An 18,511-nucleotide genomic window follows, 5' to 3' on the forward strand; every position below is an offset into this window, starting at 1 on the left:
AGTGTTCTCTCTGTTCTGCTTTGTTAAACAAACTTGACCTCTAACTGCTTAACTAACTTCCCCTTGCAAAGTGTGTTGGCATAGCAGTTGATTTTTAAAACTTCTGTTTTGTGGATTTGGGCTGGATTCATTTGGTTAATTACAGGTAAAATGTATCTATGGGCAAAAAAATGCATGATTATGTATAAAAGAGTCATGCCAATTTTAGACAATAAATTAGTTTACTTAACTGAAATAAAAATTTCCATGTTATTGTTTTTGTCATTAAGCAGGTTTTAGCAGTATCATACAGATTGGCCCTAGGCCCATGCAGATAAAAAGGCTAATAAGATATAAGGATATAATAGACCATTCTGAATTTGGTTAGGCTAGTAATGTTGGACTACATCACAAACATCATTGCCACAAGATAGATAAATATAATATTTTTTTAAAGCTAGTAAAGATTTCAGGGACCAGAATTTAACAATTCAAGATGCTTTTATTCTAACAATCTGTGGGAGAAAACCAGGATGAATTTTCATGTATTCTATATAGAAGACAAATATTTATTCTACCTATCTACTCTACCTCTCCTGACCTCAGAACTTGAGAATGACTTCATCTAAATAATGATGGTTTGGTTTACTATTAGTAGATATTCCGGTTTCCATGAAAGAAACTAGTGAGGATATGGCCATGAATGAAATCTGGCATTTCCCTTACACTTGTCTTGCTTTGGAATCGAGCCACACACAAATCCGGCATAACTTACAGAGACTCCAAAGCACATCACTATACAGATATCAGAGTTACTATACAAAGAAGTGAAGAGTGGGCCATGTTGGAAAGAGTGAAAATTTGTACTTCCCATTGTGATGTTTTTACTAATGGGTGGGTTCATTTGACTCTAATTAGCAGCACTCCACACGATATCCTGAAAAAACCCCAAACTCTCTACCTTGCTAATAATAATAAGAAGAAGAAGAAGAGGAAGAGGAAGAAGCAGCAAATCAATGAAGTCTTTGTGGCAGACACTGGATTGCTCACCCAATGGCCAATCGCCCCTCTCCTTATATACTAAGAGATCCCCACTCCAAGTTTTTTTTTTTTCTGTACTGGGTTGGAACCCAGGACCTCACACATGATAGGCAAGTGATTACCACGAGCCACATCCCTAGCCTGAGACCCCCACTTTTATTTAGCAATTGTGCTAAACATAGCTACACATACATGTTTACTCATGTAGTTTATGAGAGGCTGGGCTCCTTCTGGGCCCCAGAGGTGAAGCTAGATTAGCAACTGCATTATTCATTGCCCTTGGCAAATATAGGTTTAATATATATATCTGAAAATTTTGGTCATGAGCTAGAGGGGAAGTCTTCCTGGGGGGCTTTGAGGGAGAGCTTCCTTGACCTACAAAAAGGAGGAGAAGAAAGAAGACATTTTCCCTCTGTTAGTCTTTGGTCATTATTGTGTGAGGATATGATACCTGGAGGCACTGCAGCCATCTTGGGACCTAACTTACATGGTTTTCATACTGACATACACACCGCTATCTCTACAAATTAGATAGAAATAACCCAAAGAAACCTTGGAGATTACCAAATTCAACTTCCTTGTTTATTTTTGTTAAACCAGATTCCATATTGTTTATTAATATTCTCTAATGAAAGCTACACCTATGAAACCAACCATTAGGTTCAGTAAACATGGATATAATCGGATTAATTAGGTGCTATTTTATAGACAAGTTTATAATGTGACCCCTTTAACTGTGTAGTAATTTCCAGAATAATATCCTACCAGAAGTAATTCACTGGGGTGGGCAGATTATTTCTAGAATATTTAAAAAACTGAACCTAAGCATAGTAGGATGGGCACATTTAATACTTTCAGAATTGTAAATGGTGATCAGCAATGTATCTAGTCTTGTCACAAATATTACAATTTACCACAAAATAAAATAATTCAAGTGTTTCCATATGCTATACTTGTCTAGGGCTCACCTCAAAGAGCTTCATGTAATTCTCACATCTCAGTTAAGCACTCATACCCATTTTCTGGATGAGGAAAGTGCAGTTAGATGAGGTTAAATTGCTTTCTGAAGATCACAGAGCTAGTAAATAGAAAGCTGGGATCTGCAGTCTGACACTACAGCTCAAGTTCCTGATCACTATAGTTCTCTGAGAATTAATTTGTGGTCAAAGTATGTGGCAGACACTGGGGGGTAGGCACTTACTTAACAACTCTTCTCCTTTTCTTCTCTCAAACAGAGCCCTTATTTTATGTGGGGGCAACTCATGAGCTGTGGCAATTCCATTTCCTTTGTCAGTGCCTGGTCTAAGGTGGATGGACATCTGACCATTTTTCTAGCCCAAAAGGGATATTCTACTGGGGGGGGGGGGGCAATCTAGGAAAGTTTTCTCCCCCATAAAAATGTTAGTAGCATTTTCTTATCCTCCCTTCTTTACACAACAGCCTCTGAAGATGTGATGTCTGGAGCTGTGGCAGCCACATTGTAATTAAGAAAGAACTTGGTTCCTTGATGACATGATTGTGCTGTTCAATTAACCTTGAAAGTACCTACCCTTGAATTTTATGTTAAAGATCTAATAAATGACCTCACACGTTTTAAGCTACTGTTTATCAGATATTTTGTTCCTTGTGGTCAAAGGCATTTTAAGAGATATAATCTGGGCAGGGAAAGATGTTTATACAGTTTCAGCAAAAACAGATAATGTGAAGATTATCAAGATTTCATCCAGGAATCCATTAGCATAGGTCACTATTCAGAAAAAAACAAAAACAAAAAACAAACAAACAAAAAAAAAACCTTTGTCACAGATTTGGGTAAACTTGAACAATCCACATGATATCAGTGCTAAATATTTCCCCCTTTCCACTCCAGATGTACCGTTTCTTCTTCATAAGGCTTGACTAATTCAGACTGCATCAAAAGCCTTCCTTGCTTTCTGGCTTCTTGTTGGATTTGGCCATTGGGAGGCATCAACAGGATGGGGAGAGTGGTGAGTACAACATAAATCTCTTGCTTCTTTCTTGTGTGATTACTTAGGCTGACTGCATCAGTTGACTGAAGGTCACAGGCTCATCAGACAGCCCTCTCTGCATCTGAGTCTTGCTTCTACAGTTCTAGGAGCTTGCAGCCCCAGGTTTCCACACTTCCCTTGTGGTTTCCCACACCCTGCTCACTTCTTTGTAAAGTGCCATTTATTTCATGCCAGGAGCCTGACTGATACAATGGTGTGAGAGAAATCCACTGCAGCTGTTGAAGCTTGATCCAGTCTGAGACTTGGTGAGATCGTGTGGAGTTGTTCACAGTTTAAATAAAGGATTTCTGCTATCATTAAACGGAGACAGACAACATAAATGTCATGTCTCAAAAGTGAAACAAAGTGTCATAGGTCAGAGAAAACACTGCACATGAAGAGCAAGAAATCAGAGAGGGCTACCTGGAAAAGATGCCATCTAGGGTGAGATGGGTAGGATTTTAAAAAAGAGACAGTTAAGAGTACTCCAAAGACAGGAAAGTGTGGGGCAATCCAGGAAGGAGAGAAAGCTCAAGAGGAGTTTTTGAAAAATTAGTGCTGGAAGGGATCTCGGGTCTCTATTTAGTGTTACTTTTCCCTCCACCTCCTTCACAGATGAGTAAACTTGAAGCAGAGATTTGGCTAAGGTCAAACAGTAGGTAAATAGCTTGCTAGGGCTCTAACTCAGGTCACTGGCTTTGAGGCTAGTATCCCAATTTACTTCCTACCTCCACTCCCACCCTAGGTGATCTGGTTACTTGTCAGTCTCTTCCAGAAGACTGCCACCTCCTTGAGAGGAGGGCCTCTTATTTTCTTCATCTTTAAACCCCAGAAGATAGCACAATTTCTACCTGAAACCCCACCCCCCCCCTACAAAAAAAAAATCCTCCTCCTCCTCAGCTACTAAATATTAAGAAGCATCCATCCTCTGCCAGGCACTATGCAGATACTTTATACTTCTGATGTACTCTTCACAGCAGCTTGGACATATAGGTATCTTTGCTTTTAGCTCAGGATGCTTGATTCAAAGAAGCTATCTAATTTGCCTGATGGCATACAGCAGTTAAGTGCTGGGTTCTGTCTGACCCTCCATCAACGGGACTCCCAATCTGTGCCTCAATGGGCATTCAGAAATGCATGCACAAAGCAACACTGAGTCAATGTAAGCGACTGACCGCTTTAACAGGCCACTCTAGAGGGCCCGCCACCACAAGCCGCTCGGGGCTCAGCTCAATCTTGCAATCTAGGCACGATGGCTACTCTGGGGCACCCCACTCAGGCTCCGCCCCCATCTCCGCCCGGTTTACCAGCCACGCCCCCACCTCGAGGAGTTCGGTTACTTGGTGCCGGAGTTTTCCTTGGCTCTAGCCATAGGGCGGAGGGCCTCTCGCAACTCCGCGACCTGCAGTCCATTCCACTCCCCTGCCCCTCCCCACTCGCCCTCCCTCACTCTCCAAACTTCTTTTTTCCACCCTCTCTAAACTTCAGTCATTCTAGTGCCCGCCTCTTCCACTCCCATCAACCAATCATTGGTCCTCATTCCCGTAGGGGCTCCGCCCCCTTCCCGCCGGGGGCCAATCCCCGGCGCGAGAGTCGAGTGCTGGGCTCATTCCCAAGCGCCTGGTCGGTGACGGCAACGCGCTGGGCGCCGCGCGGCGGGAGGGGGCGGGGCTCTGGATGAGGGATGGGCGAGGGCGGGGGGGAGGGGAAGAGGGAGGAGGAGGTTGCGGCGGGTTTGAAAGCGGCAGTTTCCTGGCAGCTCCGGCAGGCGTTGGTCTCCGCGCTTCGGCTCCGCAGCGGCCGCGGTCGATCCGGCGACGGGTCTACGCGCGCTTCTGCGCGCCCCCGACGGATTTTTCCCGTTCCGGCTCTTCCTTCCCTGGCCTCCCCGCCCCCCTGCCTCAGCCTTTCCCGCCGCTCGGGCGCCGAGCCCGGGGGCTAGCCGACGGCAGTGACCCCGCCCGAAACCCCTGCTGGAACCGCCCGGGGACAATTCCCGTTTCCTTTCTTCAGCCTAACCAGCGGTGGCCCTCGCAGAGCCCGGCCAGCCCGGGGGAGCGCGGCCAGGCGGGGCGTCCCGGGGGCGTCTCGGGGTTCGAAGCGGCCGGGCCCCCAGCTGGCTGTGGTCTAGGGGGGCCGGAGCGGCGAGGCCCCCCTGGCCAGGCTGCGCGGGCCGCTCGGGGCCCCAGGCTGAGAAGGGGCCGGAGCGGCGCCCCGGCCGCCCGCGTCGGGTCTCCCCCATGGTGCAGCGGGGTTCGGGATGTCGAAGACGCTGAAGAAGAAGAAGCACTGGCTCAGCAAGGTGCAGGAGTGCGCGGTGTCCTGGGCTGGGCCCCCGGGCGACTTCGGCGCCGAGATCCGGGGCGGCGCTGAGCGCGGCGAGTTCCCCTACCTGGGGCGGCTCCGCGAGGAGCCCGGCGGGGGCACCTGCTGCGTCGTCTCGGGCAAGGCGCCCAACCCGGGGGATGTGCTGCTGGAGGTGAACGGGACGCCTGTCAGTGGGCTCACCAACCGGGACACCCTGGCTGTCATCCGCCACTTCCGCGAGCCCATCCGTCTCAAGACGGTGAAGCCAGGTACCGGGCCCTGCTGTTCCTTCGCGGGGTTGGGGGCGGTCCTGGAGAAGCGGCAACCCCCACCACTCCTCTTCGCCGGCGATCTTAGACCTCTAGGGTGTGCCGGACCCCAGGCAAGGGGGAGGGGTGATTCCCATTTTGCCGGTAGGAAAACTGAGCTCTGGTTTGGCCGGGCTGCTCTGCGAGCTGTCACCAGATTGCATCGGGCAGCCGGTTTTCCTAAATTCGCAATCTGTTTTCCAGCGCAGACAAGAGTTTTTGACTAGAGAAGGCCAGCCCTTTGCGGCTCTCTTTGTGAAAAAGGTCCTTAGGATTGAACCCCCCCACCCTTTTCCGTGCGTGTGTGTGTATGTCCGTACGTGTGGACGATTCTTTTACATCTTCCAACAGGGAAAAAGGTCTTTACTATTCGAGACAGTTGGTGCCAAGGTTACCACTTAGAGTACCTAGGAGAGCTTAGCTGTTTTCAGTGTTTCTTGCACACCAGCGAATGTCTTGGAGCTGACAGCCAAACTCTGTCAGTCCAGGTGGTTCAAGTGTCTGGGTACCAAAGGAGGGGTTGCAAATGTGTGCTATGTGGCAGTGATGTGCTCTTGTGGGGAGCTGTTGAATAGAGTCTGGGGTTTGAAGGAAAATCTAAGTGCCTAACCGAGTAAATGCTGTTGTAAAGCTTTTGATTTTACAGAATTTGTTGAAGTTGTAGGTAAAGAGATGCCCTGTTGCTGTGGTGCCTTTATGCTAGCAAAATCTGCAGCAAAGCACGTTACGTTTGTGGCATACTTGCCAGTTTCAAACCATTGATCAGACTGCGTACAGTGAGATCTGGTAGTATATAGTAGTCTTATGAATTTGTTGTTGAGAATGTCGTTGGTTGTTTCAACATTAGTAGAATGTGGTTCTGTCATATGAGATATCTGTAGGTGAATTATGATTACAACTTTATTAGAAATCAAACTGTTTTGACTGAATGTGCTATACTAAATATATAGTGTAAAAAGCAAACAAACAAACCATAATGGGCTACCTAATTGTGACCTGGACTGGATATCAGTTCATCCCTTCACTGCAAAATGCTAGAAAATTCTGCATAAGAATTTAACATGCTGTCTCCTTCACATTTTTTTCATTCTCAGCAGCTTACTTTGGAAATATCTTTAGAAGTCCTTGAGCTTTATATGAACTGATGGTTTTTGATGCAGTATACATGTGTGTGTGTGTGTGTGTGTGTGTTGTGGGTATGTATACACTCACATAGATCTAAAATCTTAAAATTTTCTTTATATAGCCTATTCTGTCATATTCACTTGAAGTTAATGGGTTTATGTGAGGTTTTGTTAATTTTTTTTTAGAACTCTGACTGACTTTAAACAGCCTTTAGTTTTCAAATTGTAAGATTCTTTCTTAGTCCTAACTTGTAAAGCCATATGTGAAGGGTACAGAAGAGTCTTATAGGGTCGTAATTCAGCCAGTGGGCACTGCCTGTAATATACAAAGTACATATAGGCAGCATTTTCTAGTCTAGATGCCATTTAGTTCAGATGCCATGAGTCAATGAATCAAAAGAACATCTGCATCATTACTTTGTTTTGATTATTTGGGACGTGGATAAGAGTAAAACTCTTATGTGAAAAATAGTCTTAAAGTCGATTGATGAGGAAGCTGGTGTATTCCAAATTATGATGATTCTTTTAGACTGAAGAGATAGCTCTGTAATTAGCATTAGTCTTGTTTGTATATTATACATTTTTTTTCGACCTTTACATTAAATTTAAGAAAATATTTCAAGGCTGAGAGTGTGTGCACAGTGGTGTTAATTGTGTTGAGTAAACATCCTGTGCCCCAGACTAAGTTACCATTTTTATAGTAATAAAATTTTGACCTCTTGACAACCAAAGACACTGTCCCATTTTAAACATTTAGCCAAAATGAAGGGAATAACTTATATTAAATGACTGTAACACATTTTGTAATCATTAATAACTGAATACTATACTTTTTTATGATAGGTTCCACATCAGTAATTTCTAGTGGATTCCATTATGTCTGTGTCATCTGAGATTAATATTCTTGTTTCTAAGCAAGTTATCATTTAAAAATTTTGATTTTTCATCTTAGGTATTATATTAACTGGCTTAAAAACAAAATTTATTATAAAATAGATTCTTTGCAGGTTAAACATAAGACTTTAAGAACTTGAAAAGGCTATTTGTGGAACTTTGGTTTTCATTAAATATAGCAAAAATATTATCTTCAGGGTTGGCAGAGATTGTATACTGTTGTGATTCATTTAGAAAAGGGTGAACATACAGAGTAAAGAGACTTAAAAAAGAAATTTCCCCTGCCCATTGTTTCTTTCCCTTTAATCTAAACTTTGTAAAATGGATTATTCAATTTAATAAGGTATTGTAGAGTGTACTTAGCACTCTCTCTTGTCTTGACTGGTAACTCTTTTGTTAAATTATATTCACAGCATGTCATTTAGAAGCTAGCATATTGTAAGAATGAGATGTAATAATTTCTGTAAGATATAACATTCATGGGAAATGATCTCATATTGGCTTCTGACAAAGTTCATGGCAGAAGGAAGAACTGGACTGTGTAGGACATGGCTGCTGCAACACTGATTTTTCCTCACTTTCTCCTTTTCTTTGAGTGCAGCCAAAGCCAAATAATTTATGAGGATTCTCTCTGGCAGTCAGTGTCTCAAGTTTTGACTTAGAACTTTTTTCGTTTTCTCTCTTTTCTATCCTTTGTTATACTCTTTAATGGATAAGTGAAAATAGCTCTTTAAAATTTGGTTCCTAATCCAAGACTTTTTCCTGACAGGATTAGGGAATTTCTTAATGTTTTAGTGTTAATACAGAACTCAGCATCAGAACTTTTCCCACTTCTCGGAGAATCTTTAGTGCCTTCTTTTGGTTGGCCCAACTTGTCACCTCTTTCTTAGTTATGATCCTGTGTGTTTATTTTTCTTCCAAGAGAAAAGTTGTCACTTGAATTTAAACTTTGTTTTCCCGGTAGTAAAGAAAGTTGAACTTTAGACCCTTGGTGAAATTGTTTCATGATATAGTCCTGTGGCCAGGATTAGTAAATTTGATTTTTTTTTTCCTTTTGAAAAACTTTTAGTTGTAGAAGGATGCAATAACTTGATTTTATATGTGGTGCTGAGGATTGAACCCATTGCCTCACACATGCTGGGGCGGTACTCTACCACTGAGCCACAACCCCAACCCTGTTAATTTGATTTTACTTCAGAGTAGAAAATTAAAAGTTTCTATTTTCATTAATGAGAAAAGTTAATTTCGTTCTAAAATTTCCCAAACTGTGAACATGCAGAGTTTTATGTACACAAATATTCGATTCTTAGTATACCTTTAAGTATATATTTCTGCAGTTGTAAATTATGTAGTTTATTCCAGATATTATTAAGTACTGATAGAATCAGTGCATGAAATCATGATTTACTGCCTCATGTATACATTGCCTTCAACTCTCCTAAATTTAGTTTTACATAGGGATGTAGCACCAGGAAAAGTGATACAGTTTGTTTAAATTATAACTAATTTGAAACAGAGCTTGCATAATGTTAATTAGATATAGGTAAAAGTCTTAGCCACTGTCACTAGGACATCTAGTTTCTAAGGGGATTGTGTTAAAATTAACTCCTTCCTGGAAATACATTCCCTGTTTGGTGAAGAAACATTACTGAATGCCTTAAAATAAGAAATGTTTATCATATTCAAATAATGAAAACTCTCTGCCTTTCTTTTCTTAATTCTTGAATCTTTTTGTTAGTTTTTTTGGTTTAGTAGGTAACTTAAGACTTTTACCAGTTTTGTTTAGGTGGTCGTACCTTTTGAAGAAGAGTAAGAGAAATGAGAGTTAATTGCTAGCCTCCTGTTTGCAATATAACAAATTACATTTGCCTTTCTTTAAACAACAGAAACTAGAGATTAGGTGAGGTAGCTCCTTTGTTATGAAAACAGTATCAAATTTTGATAAACCTTAAATGTGAAGCTTTCCTGCTTTTCCAGCTTTTGGTAGCAATTTGTTGTTGTGGATCTAAGAGTTTTAATAACTTGGTGGTTTAAGTTCAAGATTCTGTTCATTGATACCCTTAATCATGAGTAATGGGTTTATATCATAGCAGCAGAATTCTGATTTGCTTAGATTTTGACTTTTATTTCATCAATAACATCTTTGTATTTAAACTCTTTTCCTGTCTGTCACTTTGTAGGAGTACTTATTAAATCCAAACATATCAGATATATTTAATTTTGTTCATTTTTTTTTTTTTTTTTTTCAGTATTTCACTCTGGTTGCTTCATTGATCCTGCCCTTACTGCCAAACATCTCATAATCTAGTCTGTAAAATTTATTTTCGTGGGTTAACTTTAAAAAGTTCTTTGATTATTTTCTATCTTAGTGGTAAACACGTTTAGCATTTGGCCCTATGACTTTTCAGATGATTTTAAAATTTTATTCTGTTTTTGCTGAAACTGATTTTCATGCAACATAACTCTCTGTTCCTGGAGAATATATGTTATTTTTTCTCTGAGGTCCTTAATACCACATCTTGTTGTGAGGGATAGATTTCAGTGGTTTTTAAAAAATCTGGTCACTAATTTACCTAAGTTGATGGTAAAACAAATCTAAATTTGTTCCAGTATCTGACTTAATAAAGCCAGTGTGTAGTCTTCTTAGGTAAATAAACGAATAGTGTCTTTACTGTGTAACCCCCAAATGCTTTGTAAATTTCATGGGCATTCAGTGTTTCAGGAGTGTTGTGGGAGAATTTGATCCACTTTAATATTCTTACCAATTTCAAACTACAAATTTCAAAATCAGTCTCTGGTGATTCAACACAGGATAAATGTTTTGGTATTAAAAGACTTGAACTGTGCCATCTTTATTTTTGGTTATCTTCTGATATTTTGAGAAATGTTTCTTGAAATATTATGTTTTGATAGAATGGATTCCCTAAATTTGCTGAGGGTGATTTTTCAGTAGCTTAGAGGATGGTTTTGTGAAGAGGCTTGTTTGTGGGGGAAGAGAGGCAAATCCATTCCTTGCTCTTCTCTTGAAGAACGAGAAGAATGAATATTATTCAGAATGTTTTCCAAAAGAAGGTGCTTGTTTTACTTTATACAGAGAGAATGAAAAGTTATACTACTGGCACAAGTTCATTCCCTCAGCACTTAATGATGCCACTTCCCCCGAGAGATGCTAGCACTGAGCTAACACTGGGGACATAAAAATGAGCCAGGGACAGGGGCTTAGCTTGTTGGAAGAGAGCTTGCTTAGTAGGTACCAGGCCCTGGTGTGATTCCCAGTACTGCAACAACAAGAAGAGTCAGAAATGGTTTCTATTTTTAAGAGGTCCCCAACTTTGTGGGAGCTTAAGAACTCTTTGGTAAGGAATACTTATACAAAGGGTTTTATTCTTTTCATTTTTCTTACAGTATTTAAAACTCTAGGTACGTTTTAGTATGAATTTTGCTGAAAACTGGACTCATTAATTGACTCTGTAGTGTGCTGTTCTAAAAATTGGTTACAGAGTTGCATCTTAGCAAGGATTTGGGTTCTCAAACTTACAAAAAGAGGGAAATCAAATATATAAAATTATCTTTTCAGAACCCCGTAAGTTGCCGGTAAAATACAGCATTGAGCCCTTTGTGTCACCCTTATTGCAGTCAGTTGCTGTTTTTTTTTTTGTTGTTGTTGTTGAACATCAGATGAAGTAATTTGCTTTAATAAATAGATATGTTTCATTACAAATGTGTCTTTTAATTCTAGGAAATTATCTCAACTTGGATGTGTTTAATGAATTTGTGGAAGTTACATGTGTACATGAAGTAAAAGATAGGTTACATTCTTTTTTATATCTAGGTAAGGTCCTTACTACCTGCCCTTATTTTCTGATTTGGCTGTTTGGGAAGGAATTGTGGAAAATTTTGAACTTATCCTGGCTTTCAAAGAGGGACAGGTTTTGGTAGAGTAGAATTGGGATTTTTCATGGTAGCTTGTAAGAAGAGGAGGAGAAAAACACGGGGCAAGAATGTTTAATACAGAATGGTCTACAGTGTGGTGTCTCCCCCCCCCCACCCTCTTCTCTCTCTCTCTCTATATTGTAGTACTGGGAATTAAACCCAGGGGCGCTGTACCACTGCACTAAGCTACATCCCCCTGCCCTTTTTTATTTTTTTGATTGAAACTGAGTCTCCTTGCTAAATTGCCCTGACTGGCCTCAAACTTGCTATCTTTCTGCCTCAGCCTCTGGGAATAGCTGGATCATAGGCATGTACCACTATACTCGGTTTCAATAGTTTTTCCTTTGTGTGTGTGTATATGTGTAGAGAAAAGCTTTTATTTTGTTCCAAAGCACAAAATCTACATTATAGAATAATTACAAAGTAGAGGAAAAAATCATTAATTGTTTAAATGTATAGGTTGTTCCATTATGAATTCCCCTATAAGTTTTTTTTTTTTAATTGAAACTTAAAGTATGTTTTCTTCTAGCAATAGTGCTGGTGAGGTGCTTAATGATTTTTTGTTGTTGTTTTTAGCCTCATTTTCAACTCATAATGTAGTACTGTATTTTTATTTAAGCTATTATGTAGCTAAAATGTTACCATTAGTATACTGTTCTTTCTGGTTAATAGGCTTATTTGAGTTGCTTTGGAACTCTAGTCAATTTTATGGGAAAAGGCAATTTGCTAGCATAGCAAAAAGGGACCTGAAAATATTTTTCAACCTTAACCTTCGTTTCCCTTTAGTTGTAGTCACAGCTGGTTGGCTTGCAGTGACAAGAGTAGCATCGTTATATTTCTTTTTCTCTGCTTTTCAAACAGTTTATCTTGATAGAGACACTCAGCTGTATCACAGTGGTTCTGAGAAGTAAGTCCCTCCACCATTTCAGTCATCCTATGGCCAGGGGAAATGAGTTGAGGACCATAACTTGACTTGTGGTGTATCTAAGTACCTAAGAAAGGGCAGACTGTACTCATAGATTATTAATGTACTTTGTTTTATTAACACATGCTGGAGATACTGTTTTAGAGACTCAGTAAGAAATATAAAGGGCTGAACTTTGCTACTATAGTGGAGTTTAGGTATTTTTAAAAAATATAAGGTCCAATTTGTTAATAGTTATGATCTGTTCTATTTAGTGGCCTCATTTTTTTTGAGTTTGTAATGTGAGCAGTAATGGATCTATTTCAAACTTTCTGGAAGCTTAGCTTCTTTGCTGTTGCTACAATTATTTTGTTTTGTTTTTCCCCAGAGAATTTAAAACAATTATTTTTCTTCAGGAAAGTTTGTGAGTGTCTACACTATCTCTTTGTTCTCTTTTCATATGACTATGAAAACTAGGATTTTACTGTACAGGATATTTAAGAGAAATAGTTTTATGAATGAAAATATAAGGGGGAAAAAAGTACTTATTAGCAAATGCTGATTTCTCAACTTGAACAGAGTTAAGTTGAATTGTTTTTTTTTCCAATTAAATAACTTCTAAAAATCCACTATAATGAAATAATTATGGAAAGATGTTATTCTTTGATATGGTTATCTAGTTTGCAATAGATATCTTGGTTAATTTAGGCCAAGAAGAAATTTACTGACTTAAACACATGAAAATCCAGGAATAGGTCAAAAACAGCTAAGTTCCTGTTCTCAAGTGATGATTATCACACTATTATTTGACTCTATAGTCTCTGGAGTTGGCTTCTTTCTTTGCTAGACTTTCAGTGTAGCAGGAGAAGTAGCTTTGAATTCTCACAGGGGACTGTTAAAGCTTCTCATCTCTTTTCTGGTATCCAAAAAAGAATTCACACAGAATTCTTATAGACCCTGTGTCCATCTCTGGTACCAATTACTATGGAGAGAATGCAGTGAGATACCATGATTGGACAGGCCTGAGTGACATGTCCATTCTTGCACCTGGGTATGGATAGCCCAGTGTGATTAATAACTGAGCAGAACCCCAGGAAACAAGTTGAGGGGCAGTTTCTCAAATGATGGAATGCTAACAAGACAACACTCCAGAAAATGGCCGCACTTAAAACATTTAATCTCTCCTACTTTGAAACCAATAGCAGTACATGGTTGTCATAAAACCATCTTTTTTTTTTGTACTGGGGATTAAACCCAGGGGTGCTTAACCACCCAGCCACATCCCCAGCACTTTTTTTGTCTTTTATTTAGAGATAGGGTCTTGCTGAATTGCTTAGGGCCTGGCTAAGTTGCTGAGACTGGCTTTGGACTGGTTGATCCTCCTGCTTCAGTCTCCCAAAATACTGGGATTACAGACGTGCACCACCATGCCTGGCTAAAACTATCATTCAAAAAATAAATAACAGATATATAGTCCATAGACAAAAAGTGAGGCATTAGTTTTGGCATTTGTTTGTTATTTCACTCAAATGTCATATTTGGTATATTTAATATAAAAATTGAGCTGGTGTGGTGGTACACACTATGATACCAGTGACCATGAAAACTGAAGCAGCAGGGTTACAAGTTTAAGGTCAGCCTCAACAACTTAGGCCCTAAGCAACTTAGGAAGACCCTGTCTCAAAAAATAAAAAGAACTGGGAAAAAGTAGTATAGTGCCTCTGGGTTCAATCCCCAGAAACCCCCCAGACCCCTGACAGTATTTGAGATGTTGATACCATGAGGTACACAAAAGTGCTCCCTGTGATTTTTCCTTTTTTTTTTTTTTTTTAATGTTAATGGAGATTCTCTGCATCAGTGCTGCATTGAGAAAATGATTTTTAGTCCTCTTAAGCAATGAAGTTTTTAAAACAATATTATTCTACCATTTTGAAAATGAAATTCTAAACTAATTCCTTCCTAGTGTATTTTGCTTTTAAAACAATAGTCTTTTTAAACATAAATTGAGACAGCATCATTATTGTATTATTTCTAATGACACCTTTTAACTATGATCTCATAGAATTTATGCCTAAAGGAACTATCTCACTGACTGCTAAACTTGTACACATTGCTTAGGCGTGGTATAATGTGGGACCTGTTTAATCACCAAAATAATTATTTGGCAGACATTGCAGGATAAAATCTGTTTTTTCCTGTCTTTTCTGGGGGAACAGAGGTATTTGGAGTAGGAGTGGAGAGTTAAAGAGAGTACCATAAAATATCATTTTATGGTAGTTTCTTATTTTAATTATTATATTAATGTCTTTAGCTTTGGTACTGTGAAAACAATACTTTTACTATCAACCTTTAGATTGTATATAACATGCACACTAGGAGTTTTACCAACTGTTATCTGATAATGAATATTAAATGTTGGTAGGTTATTGGTAAATACACTTATACAGTTATTATAAATAAAAATGATCATCTGTGTAATTAGGTGTGATTTGTCAATAAGAATAATAACAGAGACTTTGTGTTTTTTAGGTTAGTTTATGCCTCTTGGGATGTCTCTTGACCTTATTTGGAAAATTACTACTTCTACCACAAATGCCTGGAATGACTAGAGGCATCCAGTATTCCCCATATTGATTAAGCAAGCTATGAAGTTGTTTAAATAATGTAGTCTTCCATGCCTCTGCTCGTAGAATTCTCTCTTAACCCATCTCAGTAGCTTTTGGAATAACACTTTGTCGAAATATTATTAATTTTAGCTAAGGATACTATTCACCAATTTCAGTAATTTGATTTAGGATAGAATACACATTTTATTTTCTTTAAATAGAGTTAGATTCACTATTTAGCGCTGTCATACTAATGCTGATGGGTGAAATAATAATTCACCTTTTCTTGGGTGGCTACCCCAAGTTCAGACCATCTAGCTCTAAGTCTAAGGAATATTCTGACTTGGGGACTTGTCAGAATATACTTACTAGCTGTCATATATTGAATAACAACCATGTGTCAAGGCATTGTCCAACCATCTCATTTGATTTAAAAGGATGTGTGTGTTGGCATTTATGTCTTCCTGTAAAGCAGTTAGTCGGGTGTTATCACCTTTTACACATGAGGAAACTGAGGTTCAGCGAGATTAACATGTCAGAGTTCACAAAGGGAGGTGTATGAACAGAAGCAGCCTTAAGGCTTCCTTTTTCATTTTTTGATAGACTGTTTGTCCAAAATGTCTGAAAAAAAATCAGTCCTCCTTTCTCTAGTAAAAGGAAAAACCCTACAATTTTGAATTGAGTGGGTGTTAAATGCAGGAAAACATTGGGCAAGTGCTTAAAATAAAAGCTTCATTGCTTGGTTCTGTTTCTAAACAAAATTTGTGGTGATGTGGTTTAATCTGCATAGCTAAAATGCATGATGAAATAATTATTCACAAGAATTATTAATCAAATGGAATGTCTTAATTCTTGCTACATTTATAAGAGAATAGTTTCAGCAGTTGAATGTAAAACTCTAGATACTTTCAGGATAAATATACTTAGGAAAATTGTATACTTGATACTGGAAATAATACCTGTTCTCATGTTGCCTATTCTCTTGCTGTATAATTCACTCACCAGGTTGGTGTTTATTAGCACATTTATCTTGGATAGGTAGCCTAGAAAATGTTCTGATGAATATAGGAAGGAGTACATTTTGAAATTAGTGGTCTTTTATAAGTATGTAGACTTTTCAAAGTACGTGTTGCTTAAAAAAATTAGCAAAGGCAGATATAAGAATAATTCATTGTATTCAAGCAGACCTCTCCTTTTGCAGACTTCAAATACTAAACACTAAGATTCTTTGAAGAGGCAGTTAAAGCAGATTGTGGAGTGTTGCCACCTCTTATTGTTTAAGTGTTTGTGCTGATTTCTATTTGGGCTTAAAGTCAGTTATTCCCTGGAAGGAACCATAGCGATCCAATCAGCACCCTTAGTCCACAGATAAAGTTGAAGCATAGCAGTGCAGGAGGCTAATATAAAACTGGCAGCACATGATCTAGACCCCAGATTGTCTGATTTCTTTGATTATTTTGGTTTCTGGCATAAGATTTTATATAGACAATTGGTGAAAAAAAATTCAAAACATACAGTGTTTCTTTATGAAATCTGCATTCTTTTGGAATTAAGAGTAATGTGCTTGACTCTCTTAGGCCATCAGCATGCCTGCGTGTGGTTAGAGGCAGTGGTAACTCAGAAGTTGGAACACAAGAAAGAATTTTAATTGTTATATGCCACAGATTTCTAAGGCATATTTAACCTTACATAATGGTGTAGCTTATGGTTAAAATTTAAGCAGTTATAAAATCGTTAGCCAGTATAACATCTAAATATTTAAGTATTTGTATTTGTTTGTTATTTTAGCTTTGAGAAAATGTTTTTCTGTGGAAGATATTCTTCACAACACTTTCAGTAAAATCGTTCTGAATAGTTGCTGCTGTGGGGTAGACTTTAATGCTGTTTCTTGTCCCTCTCTGTGGGTCTGAATTAGAGTTAGCTTTTTGTTTCATTCCCCAATACCCTCACACTGACTAAAATGGGAATGCAGTGGGCGAAGATAAGTTTTAGGGCTCAGGGATGCTCAGGGATGTGGTAGATGAATCGTAAGGGGCACTTTGGGCTCAGGGTCCTAAAGTTGTTTGGCTGTAATGAGGGTTGATGTACCTGAAAGGAAGGTCTGTGTTCCTGCTGATGCAGGTTGAGTAGATGTCGCAGACTCTGTAGAGCTGATTGCAGCAGAGGGCAGTATGCTCACCTGTGTGAGGCAAAGCTGAAGATAGGGAATTGAGGGGGCCATTCTTGGAGTAATGGGAATGAGAGAGGCTTTGTTGGGTTCTTTGTATGTGAAAGAACAGCATGAGTGTAGACTTGAAAAAAAAATCTTTCTACAATCAATCAATCACATACTCTTTTGCAGTATCAGTCAGGGAGATGCAATGTGTGAGATTGGTTGTATAGGGAATCTTTGAAAGGACTAGCAGGCTGAGAATGATTTCCAGGATATCTTGGAATAACCCACCATGGGAGCTGCCACCTCTGCCACAGTTGGGAAAGTGGCAATTAAGAGGTTGCCTCTGAAACATGGCAAGAAAATACCACTGTAGCTGTGATCAAGGGGAGCACAACAGCCTCTGCTGTTGTTGTCTTAACTGTTTGAAGTGGAACAAGGCATCCAACACTGCTGTGACAGTTTCTCCTTGATGCCCATGAACTAGTGACTAGTGGCAGGAATGCTGAATTTGGCTACTGCTGCCTCTGCTGTTGGTCATAATATAATTAGGAAATGGTTATTTTTGAGTATTTGTCCTTTGTTTTAATGTAATTTATGTAATTATAAGTTTATGCAATTTAATTCTTAGTGAAGGCATTGTTTGACAGCTGACTTGTAAAATTCCTAAAAATTCAATAACTCTTGCAAAAGAATATAGTCCATTCTGGTTTATCACTATAAAACCTTTCTGCTGAAGCTCCCATCCCTAACTGGAAATTCTCTCCTTCTTGTCTTAGTTGAAAGCTGGAGACTAGATATTACCATGTCCATGACCTTATTTACAAGCTGAAAACAGCTAAAAGCTCTAGGCCAGTGTGGTTGTGCTTCACTTCTGCCTTCTGAATATTGTGTCCAGCATCTTAATAGTGGAATCAAGTTTAGACCACCATACTAGCAGTAAAGGAGTCTGGAAATAGTGTTTAATTTTCCAGCTTCTGCATTTCAGAAAGTCATACCATAAGGAAGTGGGTGCTGTGTATCAGCTGATACTTTTCCACACATTCATCCTCTTAGACATAGTATTTTAATTATAGCTTAGCTCATTCTTGATAACTTAATGTCATTTCTGGGAGTTTCCCTTTTGAAATGGCCTGTAGTTGAAATGATAATAGGGCTAGTGAATTTTTAACTTCTGCAGTGACCTTTGTACTAGGCTAACTTGTATTAGAACTTCTTACCATATTGACTGTTGAGTCATCTATGTTTTATGTC

The 18,511-nt window shown here is 39.2% G+C and overlaps 1 protein-coding gene across 2 annotated transcripts in view; it reads left to right on the forward strand.

The window, feature by feature from the left end:
* Positions 1-4,741: 4,741 nt before the first annotated feature.
* Positions 4,742-18,511, forward strand: part of MAGI3 (membrane associated guanylate kinase, WW and PDZ domain containing 3) — a 272,231-nt gene continuing 258,461 nt past the window's right edge. For both annotated transcript variants that reach the window (XM_079135146.1, XM_079135148.1), the window contains exon 1: positions 4,742-5,605. In XM_079135146.1, the coding sequence (XP_078991272.1) occupies positions 5,290-5,605 (316 nt within the window). In that variant the 5' untranslated portion in view covers positions 4,742-5,289. The remainder of the gene's footprint in view (positions 5,606-18,511) is intronic.

This window comes from Sciurus vulgaris (genome assembly GCF_902686455.1).
Source record: "Sciurus vulgaris genome assembly, chromosome: 1".
NCBI classification, from domain to species: domain Eukaryota; kingdom Metazoa; phylum Chordata; class Mammalia; order Rodentia; family Sciuridae; genus Sciurus; species Sciurus vulgaris.